Genomic DNA, 16,274 nt, shown 5'->3' on the forward strand with positions numbered 1-16,274 from the left:
CGACTACACTGAGCTGAACAATGCCCGCGCAGGTTTTCGCCTTTTTGGTGCCATCACAACAGTTCTTGTTTGTTGAGCATATATAAAGTCGCGTGTAAATTCTGCAACGAGGTTTTGTGTATGTGCTCAAATGTCGAAGCTGTGAAAAGCAACAACTTTAACTATCGCGAGTAGCATTCATTTGGATATCGCGATCTGCAAGCATGAGCTGTAAATAGCACTCGTGCGCAGCGGCGATCATTCTGGAGGTGACGTTGCTGTGTGAGTTAGCCAGGGGAAACTTTGCAGGCGCAGACTGGCCTCGCCCTCTTCAAGCACGCCTCCAGTCTTAAGAAACAAAATCATGTATACTCCACACCCATAGATAATCCATATCCCGTGAAATTCGGACACAAACTTGTACTGTACGCGGACGTCCTATAGATCGGAAAATACGGTAGTCCTCTGCAGGATGCAGCTCGTGCATATAGACGAGGACACCACACATAACCAATGATATGGAAGATTCCTTCTTTATGAAACCGGGGTCACAATAAACTAATTGTGACAGATGAGTTGGCAAGGCATATCCCCTTATAATGCATTTTCGTGGTGACACAAGTTTCGAGATATTCATTGCCAAAGTGTGTAACAAATTACATGGGCGTTCCTGTTACTTATGTGCTTGAATGCATAAAAGAGCGTTTTCATTGAAAAAAAAAAGCGGAACAGTGCATTTTTACAGCTAGTTTGATGGCACATATCTAGAACCCCATGCCATCTTCAAAATTCATTCCAAGTCGTTATGCCTTGAAAACTCACTTGCTACAATTCATAAACTGTAATATGCGCCATAAAGTAATTAATTGGGAAGTTAATTAGTGAATTTTCGTCAATGAGTTGATTATGTGTTTTCATTTGTCGGGCGAGTACTGTACGCCTCTTTGAATAGTCCACCTCAAGGATTATTATTATGCTATCTGTCACACGTGATTTTTTTTAATTCTGCAGAGCTTAAGAACGATCACCCCGTGTAACGTGAAGCAAAGCGATGCTGGAAATCACAGTAGCGAAAAACTGCGCTTGGTATTGTAGCATTGCACGCCAGCACCTTATGTTGTTAATGAGTGACTGCGTTTTCTGAGAGCCAGCGTCGGTGCGGTTACATCAGAGGCGTATTCTCGGGCGATCACCCTCAGAGTCACTTTCGCGAGATTACAGCGCCGGACGGTCAGCGTTTATGAGCGACAGCGTTCCTGGCCCAATGCCATGCATGCTTTCATAGCGCAGTACCAGGAACGCAGTCACCTTCGCGAAAGTGAAAGTATCGCCGAAAGTGATCGCCCGAGTATACCGCCCCATACCACTGAGCCTGGGTTTTCCGGGATGCCTTTTTTTTACTTTTGCTGGCGCTGAGAGCATAACGCTCGCTTCAGCCGGCGTTGAGGCAGTCTGAAGTTGTTTTCTTGGAGCAGCCACATGAATAAATTTTGAAATGTTGAATTTTTTCACTTTACAAGACAAAGATTGGTTTCCCTGGCCAGTCCAAATGCTTGAGCTCAACCCTTTGTTGCAAATGAGTGCGTGTTCCTTCTCCGCTCTCCTAACTCTGTCCTTTCTTGGCGTGAGTTGGTCAGCTGAAAGCAGCAATCCACTGCATTTCGCCCATAGGCTGTTGTGATATTGTACTTCAATAAGAAAAATTCAGAACTCACGGAAATTTCAACGACAAGCTGTTTTTAACGTTCATAAAGGTTATATATCCATAGCTAAAGAACAGCGCGAAATAAAACCAGGACATGAAAGACGACACAGGACGAGCGCTGCTAAACCAGAACAAGAACTACGCGCTGTTTCTTTAGCTGTGAATCAGTGCCAACAAGCTCCAGTTTGTAGCCTTTTAAATATCATATTTCTGATTTGCTGCGTTGTTGTTGTTCTTACACTTCTTACATTAAAAACTTCTTATGAAAACTGCCTAAAATGCTAGAAACTTCTTAAAAACACACAGGCGCCTGTAGAAAATGTCTTCAACTAAATGTCAGGGATTGTGCTCCAAATAGCGGCCGCGGCGAATATATTGTTCTTGTTCGAGCTTGGGGTTCCCACTCCCCGCACGAGGTCTATGAAAAGTAGTGGGACTAGCATCAATAAAATTTGTTTTTGTGCCAATGCAACTACATGTTGTAACCTTCAGAGTAATGTCCTCCAGTGTAATACACTTGTTCTGTTTTTTTTTTTTTTTTTTTTGCTCTGTCCTGGCACTATGCACTGCTGGAGGAATTCTTTTGGAATGTTGCTCAGCTTTGTCGTTAGAGCACTTCTAGTGGCCTCCACGCTTTCAAAACGGCTCCCAACGATGATCCTCTTCAGCTTGAAGCTTTAAAAAAACTCACATCGCCCAAGATCTGGGCAATAGGGCGGCTATGCCAGGTCGGCGATGTTCCTCTCAGCCAGGAACTATCGGGTACTGAGGGCGTTGTGACTTGTTGCTCTATCGGGTTGCGCCGGTCTCGATTTGTCATGTCAGAACACGTGTCTCTCCCTGCGCACTAAGCTAAGCAAACGCCACAGGATCTCTTTGTAACCTGGCTGATAGATCGCGTGGCCCTGTAGAAAGAGTTCCCTGTGCACGATGCCTGTCATCGCATCGAAAAACGTGATCAGCATGGCTGCATGTATCAATCATCGCCAGCGATGAATCTATGATGGAAGCAAGTGTGGTCTCGTTCGAAGGTGGCCCACGGTGTTCAGGCCCACGTCTGCATGCTGAGGTTTTTCCTGTATGAATTCAGTGGCTGTGGCACCATTTTTCCTGTAGAGTTCTTGCATGCGGGAAATTTTAGGGGATATTCTTCAAATAGCTGCCGCTTTGCACATCTAGATGACCGGCTATCTTTAGAAGAGCTAAGCGACGATCAGTACAACTGCCTTACGCGTCCGACTTTACTGTCACTCCTGCTTGTTCAAGGCCTCTCGCTCCTGGAATCAACTTCCATTTGCGCATGCCCCTCTTTGAACCTCGTGAGGCACTCACACACCGGCATATGTGACATGGGGTTATCACCGTGCACTTGTGAAAACATTTCAAGTGCGTTGAAGTAGTTTCCTTCAACCAGACCCGAAATTTCAGGTTGATGCGTTGCTCCATGTTGATGGTTCATTCCTCAGTTCTCACAGCTGAATGATGGGCAAAGCGAAATGTGCAAACAACGGTATGTTTAAAAAATCTTATGATTATAGAAAACTCGGGATAGGTGTTACATACTACCAAGACATCATATTACTTGATTACGCAATAAAATTATCCATCGTTTTACCCATAGGTCACACAAACAAAATACCCAGTCCTGATACTTTTCAGACAGACATCGTATGTCGGCGAGGTGTAAGAATGGGCCATTTTTGTTATTCTGAAGCCCTTTCTCATTCTAAGAAAAAATATTTTAAAAACGCCGTTTTGCTTACTTGGACTGGGTTTTTGTTTGTTTCTTTTTTTTTTTTTTTGCTTTGTTTGTGACATTCTTTCTATATAGGAGCATTCATTCTTGGGGGCAGTATCGGCACTTGCTCTACTATTGAAAAATTCGTGTCGAGCGCAAGTTCTTTGCTACATTCTCAGTAATGTCCATTCCAATTTAATTCCATCATTGCTCTTAATTATTGTCGTTTCCTGTTCTGATACTACCGAATTTATTTTCGTAATTCTGTTCAATTTTGGGCGAATCACTACACGTCATTACCGGAAAGAAATCAAAACCAAAGTTCAGTTTTCTTCCCCCCTTTTCAGCAAAGGGAAAAACGACAAGATGAAGAGGAGGAGGAAGAAGCGGAAAGTAAGTGTCCTCCTGTCAATTTTTTGCCTTCTAATTTCTTTCAGCAGTTAGGCATGTCCACAGTTCCACTCATGTGACATTTCGTACGAGATGGTTGCAAGTGGCGCTCAAATTGGCTGCTTTTCGCGAACTGTTTTCATGTCTGCGCAAAAACTTGCTTTCGACATCAGGCAACAGGGGTCGCCACTGTCTATACGTTCTGCCCATGTACTGAGGATATAAACTAGGAGATGTCAATAGGCCAGTCTTCGTGAAGCTATTCAATCCACTTTTTCTCTCCCAGACTCCTAGTATAAGCCCACACGTCACCTGTGGTAAACTGCGTATTCATCGCAGAGTTCATCGCCAAGCCCGAGCCGTGCGACTTCGGACAGGCCGAGGAGTTGGGCATGTGCGACTGGACCAACTACTTCAACGCGACGCCCAAAATGGCCTGGAAACCCGGCAAGGGAGACACGGCGCTATGGCTCGGGGGACCGAGGACCGATCACACGCTAAACACCGGAGAAGGTACGCGAAAACGCGCCGCGCATTTTACCGGTGTTTCTGTGGTGAGAGCGCCTTAAGGCACGAAGCAAACCAAGTAGAAACAATATGAAACTAATATGAAACAATGCCGAAAGCGTCCGGAGGAAACAGCTTTGTTCTAGAAAAGAGGTTGACGGGATCGATATTTATTTATGTTTTATTCAGATCCCCCCTATCCAGTGTATTATAGGGGGTGGGATGAATATTATACAGCCAGAAGATTTACCTGGTTTAACTAGTTACAATTATTACTAAGGAATCAAGAAACTAACATTTGCCACGGAAAAGTGAAGTGGTTAGCAAGCAAAGCAGCAGAGTACTGCGAATCCGCCGTTCACAATTAGAAAGATAGAGAGAGAAAGAGAGAGAGAAATATGCACGTAGGTTACTGCTTTCATAAATACAAAAGATAGATGAGAACAACATCACTGAATCTCAATTCGTCAATAGGCATGAACAGGTATGTGTGAGCAAATGGACAAATCAGGAGTAACCATAAGAGCAACATCAGTAAGGGTAAATGTAAGTAAATCAGTAACAATAACAGTTCATGCTCAGGGCCTATAGTCTACAAGTCCACACCACACAGACATTGCTAATAAGCGCACGTTCAAAAAATGCAGTGCTTCACTTCACTACAGCGTGTTTTTGGTATTTACGCTGTTGTAGTACTTTCCAATAGGCGACGATATTCAAGCTGCGCCCGACACAAACATCGGGGTCGCAGCATATAGATAAACGCTGGGAGTGCAACAAGTTCTAAGCAGGCCAACTGTGTAAAACAATTCTTTTTTTTTTTCTGACTCACTGCATGAAGGTATGAGACAGGACTCATACTTCTGCCCGCCTCACATAAAGGTAGAAATAAGCTCTTCCTTTAATGCAATATGCACTTGTGCTTCAACACAGTTCGGGACAGTTTTGCCTTATGGCACGCCTGCAATGAATTTTGATAATGCAGGAAGTGTTTGAAAGTGAGAACTGGAGTTTTTTTTTTTTTTAGAGGTTCCTGCGTTATCGTAAATCGCAAAAAAATTTATGTACTTCGAGCTTCTGGACCTTCTCATTTGATATATAAACATATCTTTGTGTTGCTTTGACTAGTCGTCGGAACTCTTTTATGGTTTGATGAAATAAACTTTGCATTAGTAACCCAGGCTCCACTTTACAGCTACATAACGTTTCTATAGCTTCATCAGTCCGTTCAAAAACGTTACTATAACGTTTCTATAGCTCAACAGTCCGTTCAAAATATCATAATGCACCGCAAAAGCCCATGTTGGTATGGTGTTGCGTTGCTGAGCTCAGGGTCCGATGTTCCTTCCTGGCCACGGCGGCCGAATGTCAACGGGGGCAAAACGTAAGGACGTTCATCAACCTAGATTTAAGTGCAAGTTAAGAAACACCAGGGAGTCAATATCAATTACGAGTGGCCCACTATACAGCGTACCTAATAATCGGGTCGTGCTTTTGGCCCGTAGAACTCCAGAATATATCTTAATTCAGAAAAATCCTAACCAATAGGCCGCGTAAATCAAGCAATGTAACTTTGGCGAATAAAAATTGACCCGGTATTTTGCTGCACTAGTTAGTGCATATTGACTAGTTTGGCCAGCATAATGTTTTGTAGGGACGATGGAAAAGAAACACCTCTAAGATCTCAATCTTATCCAAAATACGCTTTCCTTCTATATCTTTCTGTCATTCGTGTATATAGTTACGCTGGCCAAACCGGTCGAAGAGCTGACCACCTTCTCGAACGCTGTTTTGTTGGAAAATCTACCTCCGTTATGTTACGTGTATACCAAGACCACAGAGCGTTCCGTGAACCACCACCGCATGCAGGCGGGTACATCTTCTTCGAGACGTCGTACCACGAGCGACCCGGTCCCAGCATCGTCAGTTCCGGAGACACCACGTCGGCCGGTGGTGCCAGCGGCGCTGACGCTGCCGTGGCCGCCGGTGAGGGAAGCGCGCACACGCCGGCCCCCACGGCGGCTGCTCCGATCACCACGCGGGCACCGGAGGTGCGCCAGTTCCTGTACGAGTCCGTGGTTCTCGCCACAAGGAACATCACGCCCACGGGTGAGTCTATCGTAATAAAATGAGGAGACGTGAATATTGACACGCGTGCATTTGTTTTATTGCAATTGCACGGACAATCCAGCCAAATTTCCGCCGTTGCCGTCGGCGTCGCCGTGATGCTCCGCATAAAGCCTGAATGCGATAACAGCGCGGCCGTGCGCCGTGTCCTGTAGGTGCGAGCGAAAGCTTGCGAGGGAGAGCAGGGAAGGGTGGTGGCTCCATGCGGCGGTCACTTCTCGCACTCACACGGAAGGAAGACGGGAAGGATGCGTGTAGTTTTTATCACGCGCGCAAGCGGAGGAGTGTGCACGTACTAGGAGATGAGGGGGAGGGTGTTGTTAATAAGGGGACGGGGGGGGGGGGGGCTCATCTGCTCTTTTACTCCATCTGCGGCGGCTGAGTGCGGCCGTACGCGTCCAACTTTGGAGGAATACTGCGGTGAGTTCAAAGGCTCGCCGACGTGAGATAGCTGATGGTTTCGGGTGTGCTCTGTTCTCGCGCACCTAGTTCGCGTTTAAACGAGAGGAATTCACTCGCCGCGGCGGCCGCTCTTCATCACGCCAGCGGTCTGTCAGCGAATGCCCGCGGTCATTGAGTGAAATGCATTCGTGTTTGCGTGTGCGCGCGTGATATCGTGCTTGTTAATTTATTTCGTGAGCGAATGTTTACGGCAGTTTATGCAGCCGATAAAACGACAAACTTCTACTAACGACTGACTTCTTTTAGTGGTCTAATAAGTTGCTGGGCACTCACTGATTCGCCTTTCGGACGAAACTGTGACTTCATGTCTGACTTGTGACTGCCAGCTGTGCCACTGTCTGGTGTCTCCCGATCACTAAGACGCGACCACATGTTGGATGTATTTCAACGCCTCAGCATTCTTGGGGTGCGTTATACACGTTCCGGTGGCTATCTATCTATCTATCTATCTATCTATCTATCTATCTATCTATCTATCTATCTATCTATCTATCTGTCAATATATCTATCTATCAATCTGTCAATATATCTATCTATCAATCTGTCTATATCTATCTATCTATCTATCTATCTATCTATCTATCTATCTATCTATCAGTCTAACTGCTTTCCGGCTTACCTGGGTCACTGGGTAGCTCGTGGTCGAGTGGTTAGCGCATCGGGCTGCTGTGCTGAGGTAACAGGGTTCGAAAACAACCATTAGATGAACTTGGGTAACTGAGTATGTGCCAATGTGTACATATGTGCCGCTCTTTAAGGAACCTCTTTCACGCCGACATGGGCCACGGTTCCAAGAAACTCATTGACGCCGACTTGGAGCACTGGGTATGGGCCATTCGGTCTGTGCCGGTCTGGAATGAACCTCTTTCATAACAACATGGGTCACTGTTTACGTGCCCGTAGGTGTGTGCCGCTGTTCAATGAACGCGTTTCTCAGTGTTCGCAGGCACCGGCGCGCCATGCATTTCGGAGGCCACGCACAGGCTTTGCGGTGGCAGCGCTAGATGACGCTGAGTGTTCTATAGGGAAGCAGGCTTCTATAGGGAAGTGCCGCTGCAATAGACACCTCATACATAACTCGTTTCGATGGTGACATAGCTTGTGGGGTTATATTGATTCAATGCTGACGCATTACCATCCACAGTCGTCGTGAGATGGGTTCTGCCGAATTTTTTCTTTCTTCGAGGTTAGGGTTTAAAGCATCACACTAATATAGTACTGTTATCCTACGTTCATCACCATTCTCGTGGCCGACTGGTCAAAGATGCTGGTCTGAGCGGGAGTGGGAGGTGGCCAGGCTGACCCTTGGCGGGGGATTCACGCGTTTCTCAAGTTAAGGGTTTGGTCTGCCGCCGGGTGGTACTGCTGGTATCTGTCCGGCTTCCTCGATAGGGGGAGCTATGGGCGGGTCGCGGAGCCCTCCTGAAGCGCAGAGGCACGGTATCGGAATCCCGGGATACGGAGGGCTCCCTCCAGTCCCACCTTTTTTTTTGTTTACGATGAATTATGCTAACGCCTCAACTGGGAACTAACACAGCTTGTTATCGTGCCATGCTTAAGCCATTTTGTTAGTGCTCTTTGGAGATAGTACGTGCATTGGGCAGATCTGGAGATTCCAAAAATATCCGCTGCCCGTCAAATGCACTCTTGATGAAACACAATTTTTTCGCTAGACTTGCTCGACGTAGAAGTGCCCAACCATGGGACATTTGGCAACCTTGGATAACGTAGGCACTCTTAATTGCTCCACTTTTTCGATATATTTCGGTCATTTTACTTTGCTCATAATGCAATTGGCAGGGTGAGAGAGAGACAGAAAATGATTTAATGAAAGGCAGGGAGGTTAACCAGGACTAAGCCCAGTTGGCTACCCTACACTGGGGGAAGGAAAAAGGGGAGAGAGAGATTAAAGGAAGAATAGAAAGTCCGCTGTTGATATCGCCGACGTTGCAACAGATCTCGGTTCTATCACTGATGATCAATCAGTCCTGGTGAAACAGGCAGGGTGAAACTTTGGCAGGGTAAAGCACGTGGCCTATTTTTATTATTTATGCTTATTTGAACATACTGTTGTATGGCAAAATAAATATGTAAAATATTCAGCATGTCAATTAGCCCAAGAAGGCTCATTTCAGGGTTGGGTACAAGTCCAAAGTTCTACTCTGCCAACAACTGTTTGTACTTTGCCCGGCTGGGGCGGTCGCCCGCGCCGTCTCTTAAAAGCGATCTCCACACGGCTCTGACCTTTTTATGCGCTGTGCATTCGCTGCTCAATTTCCGTTGAAGCGATAGACTGCACGAACCTTCGCTCGCTGCGGCGGCTGCGCTTGCAGCCAGCGTTTTGACAGTGGTTGTCTGCGGTCATCGAGTGTGGTCTATTCATGTTTGCTTGTGCGCGCTGACACCACGTTTGTTAATTCAGTTAGTAAGCGAATGTGTCCAAGTTTATGCAGCCGATAAAACTACTATCCCTACTCCAAATAGCTCTCTACTAATTTGCTATCGCAATTGATGCTTCGCCTTTCGGGCGAAACCGCAACGATATTTTTTAATACAAGACGCCCGTTTATCCGCAACTGTTTGGTCACACACTTTGGGAATGAATACCTCGAAACTGGTGTCATTCAGGGCATTTGTTCCAAGTGACTACGCCATGCGAACTCATCAGCTACAATTCGTGAATTGCAAAGCGCGCCGTAAAGTAAATAATTGAAGAATGTTAATCAGTTTCCTTAATTAGTCGAATATTCATTTGGATTTCTCGTGTAAGCCATGTCCGCCTCTTTGCCTAACTCAACTCAGGGAATGCAATTTTATTATTTGACACATACGCTTTTTAAATATTCCGCGTTGTCTGAAGAGAGAGAAACAATCCAAGAAAACACCTGGTATAAATAAAGAGCTAGGCTTGAGAAATTGATGGGGACGTTGACTAGTCAGTCTACAGTTAAGCTAGAAACGACTTAAAGGCTGGAGGGGGGAAAAACTGGAATTGATCGGTGGGACATGGTATGAGGCCCTATCAGATAATCAGAATACTATATTATCTTATTGAAACGTGCAATACTGCTCACGGAGGCTAGGTGTCTATTTGTCGTCACCTCTATTTAATTCAGAGTGGTGCCATTAGTAATCATTCTCATCTTCATCTTTCTCAGTCCGCCCGTCCCCAACGCATGCGCATACTTCGGGGCATAACGTATTTTATCCTTGGAAATGTAACCTTGTAAAGGATGGTTAGCGTACTAATTTGTCTAATATTCGGGCTTGTGACTTTAGACGTTGTTGTGGCTTGGCCCGAAGCAACGCTGAGGCTTTGAGTGACGCCGTAATTGAGGGCTCCGGATGAAGTTTGGGCTCGTGGGGCTCCTAAACTTGTAAATAAACATAAGCACGCGAGTGGTTGTGCATTTCACCTCCCTCGAAATGCGGCCGATGCGTCGTAGAGTCGATCCCACGAACTAGTGCTCTGGGACGGGACGCCATAGCAACTTAGCCGCAGCGGTAGGTAGCTGGAAATGATGAAGACGGCAGAGACAGACTCACACGGGGTTAGTGCAAGGTGCTAGAACCCACTAAACTGAACCCACGTCCAGCCGAAACCGCGCAAGCATAGTATTAGAACCCACAAAAGCTAGAAAATAGACCCTGAAGCAGAGGAAAAAACACGACAACGCATACTTTTCGAAACAGCAATGTTCCCAGTGAATTAGGGCGTACAGGCTATTACTAGGACAAAAGCGGAGGTCAATGTGATTTGCTTGAAATTCGACAAAATTTGCCAAGTTGCGTTTTCTTTCGGACTAAATGCGCAAGCTAATTGTTTATTTATTGCTAGCCGTTAACTACAAGTTAACATATATAAATGTCACATGATGCACAACTATCACGCTAACTGTTATCGCCTTTTCACAGAGACAGGCGCCAGGCCTGTGTGAAGTTTACGTCACTATATTTCAAACTAAGGAGCTTCTGTTTTAAATTAAAGTGATGCTTTCAATAACTTAGAACGCTAAGCGATGAGGCCACTGGTACTTGCTATTTGCCTTTGGTTTCATTTTCGCAAAAGTGATACCAGAGGGAGGTATAGATCCGAGAGAACGTCAATCAACTGCGCATAAAACGGTGCGTTCTGATCTTTCGTATAAGAGAACAAACGTAATGCAACATGCATCAAATGGCGCGAAAGAAAGTTAGAACCCGAGCAAACTAGAAACAGCAGAAGCAGCAGCGACAGACTAACGTCGTACACGGGTCAGTGAAGGGGAAAAGGTCTTTCCGACGCACGCGCAGCGAACCGTGACAGCAGCGCCACCGCCCGTGCGGCGGCGGGAGGCTCCGTAATCGTGTAAGCGCCGAGCGCGGCTCGTTATGATACCAGCTGACGCACGCACCGGAAGTGCGCGGTTTACTTCCTGCTTTTGTGAATGGCTGCGCGCACACACCGCTACGTTCCGTTCTCGTGTGTCCGTCTTTGCTTGCGTTTGCTTGGTGTCATCCTAGTCCGTTATAGCACTGGCCTCACCGTTGTTGTTTGTTTTTTTTTTTTTCTTCCTTGCTGCTCGCCCTTTTTGTGGTGATCGACCACGTGATGCCAAATGCCCCGGTTTTCGTCAGATCACCGAAGCTTTACGTGCAACGTCGGAGCTATAGGTCGGTCCTAGGAGAAGGCTGCACAACGTGACGCTGGCCGGAGCTGACGACTCATCTTCCTCAGCGCAATAAGTAGCTCGGGCTTACGTAAAGCCTCGACCGAGTCAAGTAAATGGATAGGAAAGAGTGGTATTGTATTGAGCTATATTAGCCAATTTGCGCTTATGCTCTAGGTGTCTGATTAAGGGGTATCACCCCCTCCCCCACTCCCCTACGAGGTAATTTTCTATGACAATGATGACTGTGTAGCACCTCGGAAGGTATTGCTCGGGTAAAGTACGCTTCTGCTATTGTGAAATAGCCGATATCGTGCCACGACAAGCGGCTTGGTGAGGCCAAGAAAACACGCCAGTTTCCACACAAGCTCGCAATAATGACGGGGATTTCGACAGCGTCACTTGGTTCTAGGTAGGTGTCTGTAGTCAAAGAGGCACTGCATTAATTTCCTTTGGAGTCTCTTTATAACGAGTTCGAAGTAGTTTTGTTTCCTCTACGAAAATGGTACAAACGCAATTGTTTCTGTTCTTTACCTATGAATACAATTGTTATTACTTATTTGTGACCTCCACAGGTGGTTCCGGCACGGACGCTATGGCGCGAACTTCAAGAAAGATAACGTTGGCCATTATTTTCTTCCCTTCTCTAATGAACATTCAACCGCTAAATGAATTAAAATAAAGCGTTTTCTTGCAGAACGAAGCGGCTCACCGCGTTGCTCGAGGCCTCACTCACCGAGTATCATCGGAGGAAGAGCCCCCGCGGGGTACTGCAAACGTCTGGGCGTGGGAGGATCGTTTGACCAGGTTCCACGACATCACCACACTACCAGTTACAGAGACGCGTTTACCCATTCCCTCATGCTAGGTTATACAGGGCGCAAGCAGTACACTAAAAGCAATTACAAACTGATTCTTACATAAACCCAAGACTCAAGCACGCCATGTATCCAGACATGTACACAACAAACAGATGCACATCCTGTGGCGAGGTTGCCACACTTAATCATATGTTATGGGAATGTCAGGACATAACAAACAATTCGGGCAGTGTCGACACCTCCGTCTCTTCCACCGCCAGCCTCCGCTAGCGTTGGAAGACCGCACTGCTTAGCTCGAACCTGACAGTACAGCTCTGGGCCGTCCAGCGAGCCGAGGAAGCCGCTTCGAGACAAGGTCTCGGAACCGCGTCCGCGGCGGGTGCCCAGACCCACTAAAAATACGCCGGACTCAAATCTTATCGATTTGATAATAAAGTTTACGTTCTCTCTTGCAGAATGATTCACCCGTTTAATCTATTTAGTGTTCTATTGTGGCCCATTAGGTTACCGTCCCAAAGCATTCTTCGATAGCCGTAATAATTCGTACGCGTCGCGTTGACCAAGTGGGGCTAGCATTGCGCTGCCCACCACGGGAACCCGTGTTCCATTTCCGCGGCCGTGGTCACCGCATTCCGATGGAGGCGGAAATTGCTGTGACGTAGCGTGCTTTGGACGCACCTTAAGGAACACCGGGTGGTCAAAATTATTCCGGAGCCCCTCGACTGCAGCGTCCCTCATAAACCCACTGTGCAGTTGCGGGACCTTGGACCTCATAATAAGAATAATAAAAAAAGTATCTTCTACGCTGTCCGCCTGATTTTTTGGGCGAAGAACAAAGTGTTCGCGGGATTTTAGGGAGAGGGCATTTAAAAAATTGCTATGACGACTCCCGATATATAGTCTCACAAGTTTTGCAGGGCCTCCTGAGCAAGAGCTGTTGAACTTACAGAAAATTTTACCTTTTGCATTCATCAATTCAATACCTAGTTTGGTAATTGCAATACTTTAACAAAAATTGTATAATTTTGCTTGTTATTAATTGTTGGCATTGAAAAATAAAAGAAAGAAATGAAAGCTGAGCCAATGATATTATTATCATATTAGCGCTAAATATTAGCGCTAGCACTGAGCATGCACTCGAGCTCCTTAGAAAAAAATATTTATACTATATGTACAAAACAATTGTAAGAATTTGGAACTGGTGTACATGATTTGAAAAGTGCAGAAACTTTGTACATATTTGTGTACATGACTTTGTACACAAATAAGAGATGCGCAACTTGTTCAGTGGGTACAACGGTACAAACATCATGGACAAAGCATCGTGCTACCAGAAGGCGATGTAACAAAGGAAAAAAAAACGCCTGCAAGCGTTGTTTTCGGCAAACGCGTCTGTTTTGAACCAACAAAAGTAAGCACGCCCAGTGGCGAAGGCTCTTGCTGTCTTACGAAACAATGGCTGCACCAAGAGAGAATAGCGCACCTCACATTTCAGGCGGCCCAGTATGGCACACATTGTACGTCGGCGACCGTTACTAGCTGCAGCTGCGCAATCATTGCGGCGCAGGCAAAACAGACCTCGCCACTACCCGAGTTCGTGTGAAACAAATGCGTAGTAAAATGTCCTTCGAGATCAGCGCTCCATATCGGAGGCCATAGTGCAACGAAGTGCAATGCGCCCCCCCCCCTGACTTCGGAACACAGCAGCGACTGTGCGGAACTCCATATTCTCGCGGATAATTCTTAATCTTTCTCTCTTACCAAACACATGCAGTAGTATGTGAGGATGTCAGCCATGTATAAGCACCTCCAGTTTTTGATTGGCTGGGTGACAGCTGGGCTAGTTTGTAGCATTCATGGTATAGGAGCGCTAACAAAGACACACGCTGAGAGCGAGACAAAGCAAGGGCGTAATAAAAATTCTTTATTCGAGGTGTAGAATACATTTTCTGGTGACATGCAAAGCAGGGAGTAAGCAGAGATCTTATTGCCATGTTACGTTTTCATTTTCTTTTTTTTTTTTTTTTTTTTTTTGCTTATTCGCTTCCTTTCTTACTGCTTCGCCTACCACCGCTACATATATCCCATGTTTCGAATAAACGAGTTTTACTAAGCCCATATTGTGCATAGGTCTAATCTGTATTTCTTTGCTACACGCCGCGGCGACGGTTGTCTCGCCACCACTAAGGCCAATCTCACAGGCTATGCTATTGCTGACTGGATTCACAGGAAGGAATTGTAGGCATCAAAAAGAAACAGAAAGAAAACGTCATGGCCGCCATGTTTTGGACGACGTCATCAATACCACGAATCATTCTAATTTTAAACGAGTTTGGGGTGGTCATGTATACATTTTTGTCCAGGTCCTCAGGGTTTCTGCGTGAGCTTTTTCTACGCCCTGGAAGGGCTCAGCGTGGACCGTCTCAAGGTGGTCATCATGGACGCCGAGACGCAGGAGAACATCACCGTGTGGGAGAGTCAGGACAACTACGACGGACGCTGGACCAAGGGAGAGGTGGCCTACACCTACGGGGACGTACATCAGGTACGTCTCTCATTTCACTGATCTATACGCTGGTGTTTTACATCACATCCGAGAAGCACACCAGGGGCCGCTTGCGCCGACGCATTGTGAACGTGTGTGTAGCCAACCATTCTCGCGCCAAATCTACTGTGACAACGAAGCGAATGTTGCATGGCCGGAGATTTTGCACATGTGTTACTGCGCCAAGTAGTGCGGCAGAGTTGGACTTGGAATTGCGACAGAGCTTCTAGGAATTGGTACTGGGAATGCGCTCAGCTACCACGTGCAACTGCTCCACATTTGCGCGAAGGCAACCAGAGAAATGCAGAAAAATAAAGTCAACTTTAACACTCAGATGTTCTGTTTTTTTTTTTTTTTTTTTACCTTCTGCAACTTTAGATAATGCGGATTATGAGAATGCCGGACTTTTTTCAGGAGCGCTCTTATTGTGCGCGCTTGGTCACCGCAGCCTTTTCCTTCATTGCCACAGAAACTGGTCCGACAGCATACTCGGCGGCAACAGCCGTCCTGCCAGTGCAGTAGTTTATTTATTTATTTATTTATTTATTTATTTATTTATTTATTTATTTATTTATTTATTTATTTATTTATTTATTTATTTATTTATTTATTTATTTATTTATTTATTTATTTATTTATTTATTTATTTATGTTACCCTCAGGGTACAGAGTACACTTGACAGGGAAAAGGCACTTCACAAGAACAAAAAGAACACATAGCACATTTCGTAGAACAATATGAAACAATAGAGGAAAAAGAATAACAATGCTAACTTTCTTACAACAACATAATAGTACAACTGAAGGACAATTATGTTAGGCGACAACCAAAACAGGATACTAAAATCCACGTAGTAAGACAACGACTGACGAAAGCGTGACACGCTTCGACGGAACTTGTTACTTTTTGTCACTAAACAATGCATTCTGCAGAATATAAGAGTTACGTGTTGCTTGGATAGATGGTGTATTGCGGTGCAATTGTACACGAAACAGCCCGAAATTACGGTTAAACAACAATGGAAATTAGGGTTGGTCGAGCGAAATGTTTGGATCAAAATTACCCTGATTAAAATGGTCAATGTAAGTGGCCCCGAGGGTCATCTTGAGAGGAAGCTTTACCTTAGGAACAACTCCGACGTCCTTATTCAAATAGATCCGAAACGCAAAAACAAATGCTCTCTTTAGTCAACTACTAAACTGATCGGAATACAATTTGTTGCATTTAACAAAAAATGTTTAAATGTGGTGACTGTATGACGCACGTTTGTTAATGAGAGCCTCATTTTTCTTCTGGGCGAAAATTGCAAAAAATCGGCAACCTGCAAAAAGGTAAAAGGAAAAATAGCAC

General features: G+C 45.6%; 1 protein-coding gene across 1 annotated transcript in view; it reads left to right on the plus strand.

The window, feature by feature from the left end:
* Positions 1-16,274, plus strand: part of LOC119433998 (MAM and LDL-receptor class A domain-containing protein 1) — a 96,970-nt gene that overhangs the window by 46,674 nt on the left and 34,022 nt on the right. The window contains exons 2-5 of the mRNA XM_049658490.1: positions 3,770-3,815; positions 4,152-4,325; positions 6,189-6,428; positions 14,742-14,923. Coding sequence (XP_049514447.1) covers positions 3,770-3,815; positions 4,152-4,325; positions 6,189-6,428; positions 14,742-14,923 — 642 coding nt within the window. The remainder of the gene's footprint in view (positions 1-3,769; positions 3,816-4,151; positions 4,326-6,188; positions 6,429-14,741; positions 14,924-16,274) is intronic.

Source organism: Dermacentor silvarum, chromosome 11, assembly GCF_013339745.2.
Source record: "Dermacentor silvarum isolate Dsil-2018 chromosome 11, BIME_Dsil_1.4, whole genome shotgun sequence".
Classification (NCBI taxonomy): domain Eukaryota; kingdom Metazoa; phylum Arthropoda; class Arachnida; order Ixodida; family Ixodidae; genus Dermacentor; species Dermacentor silvarum.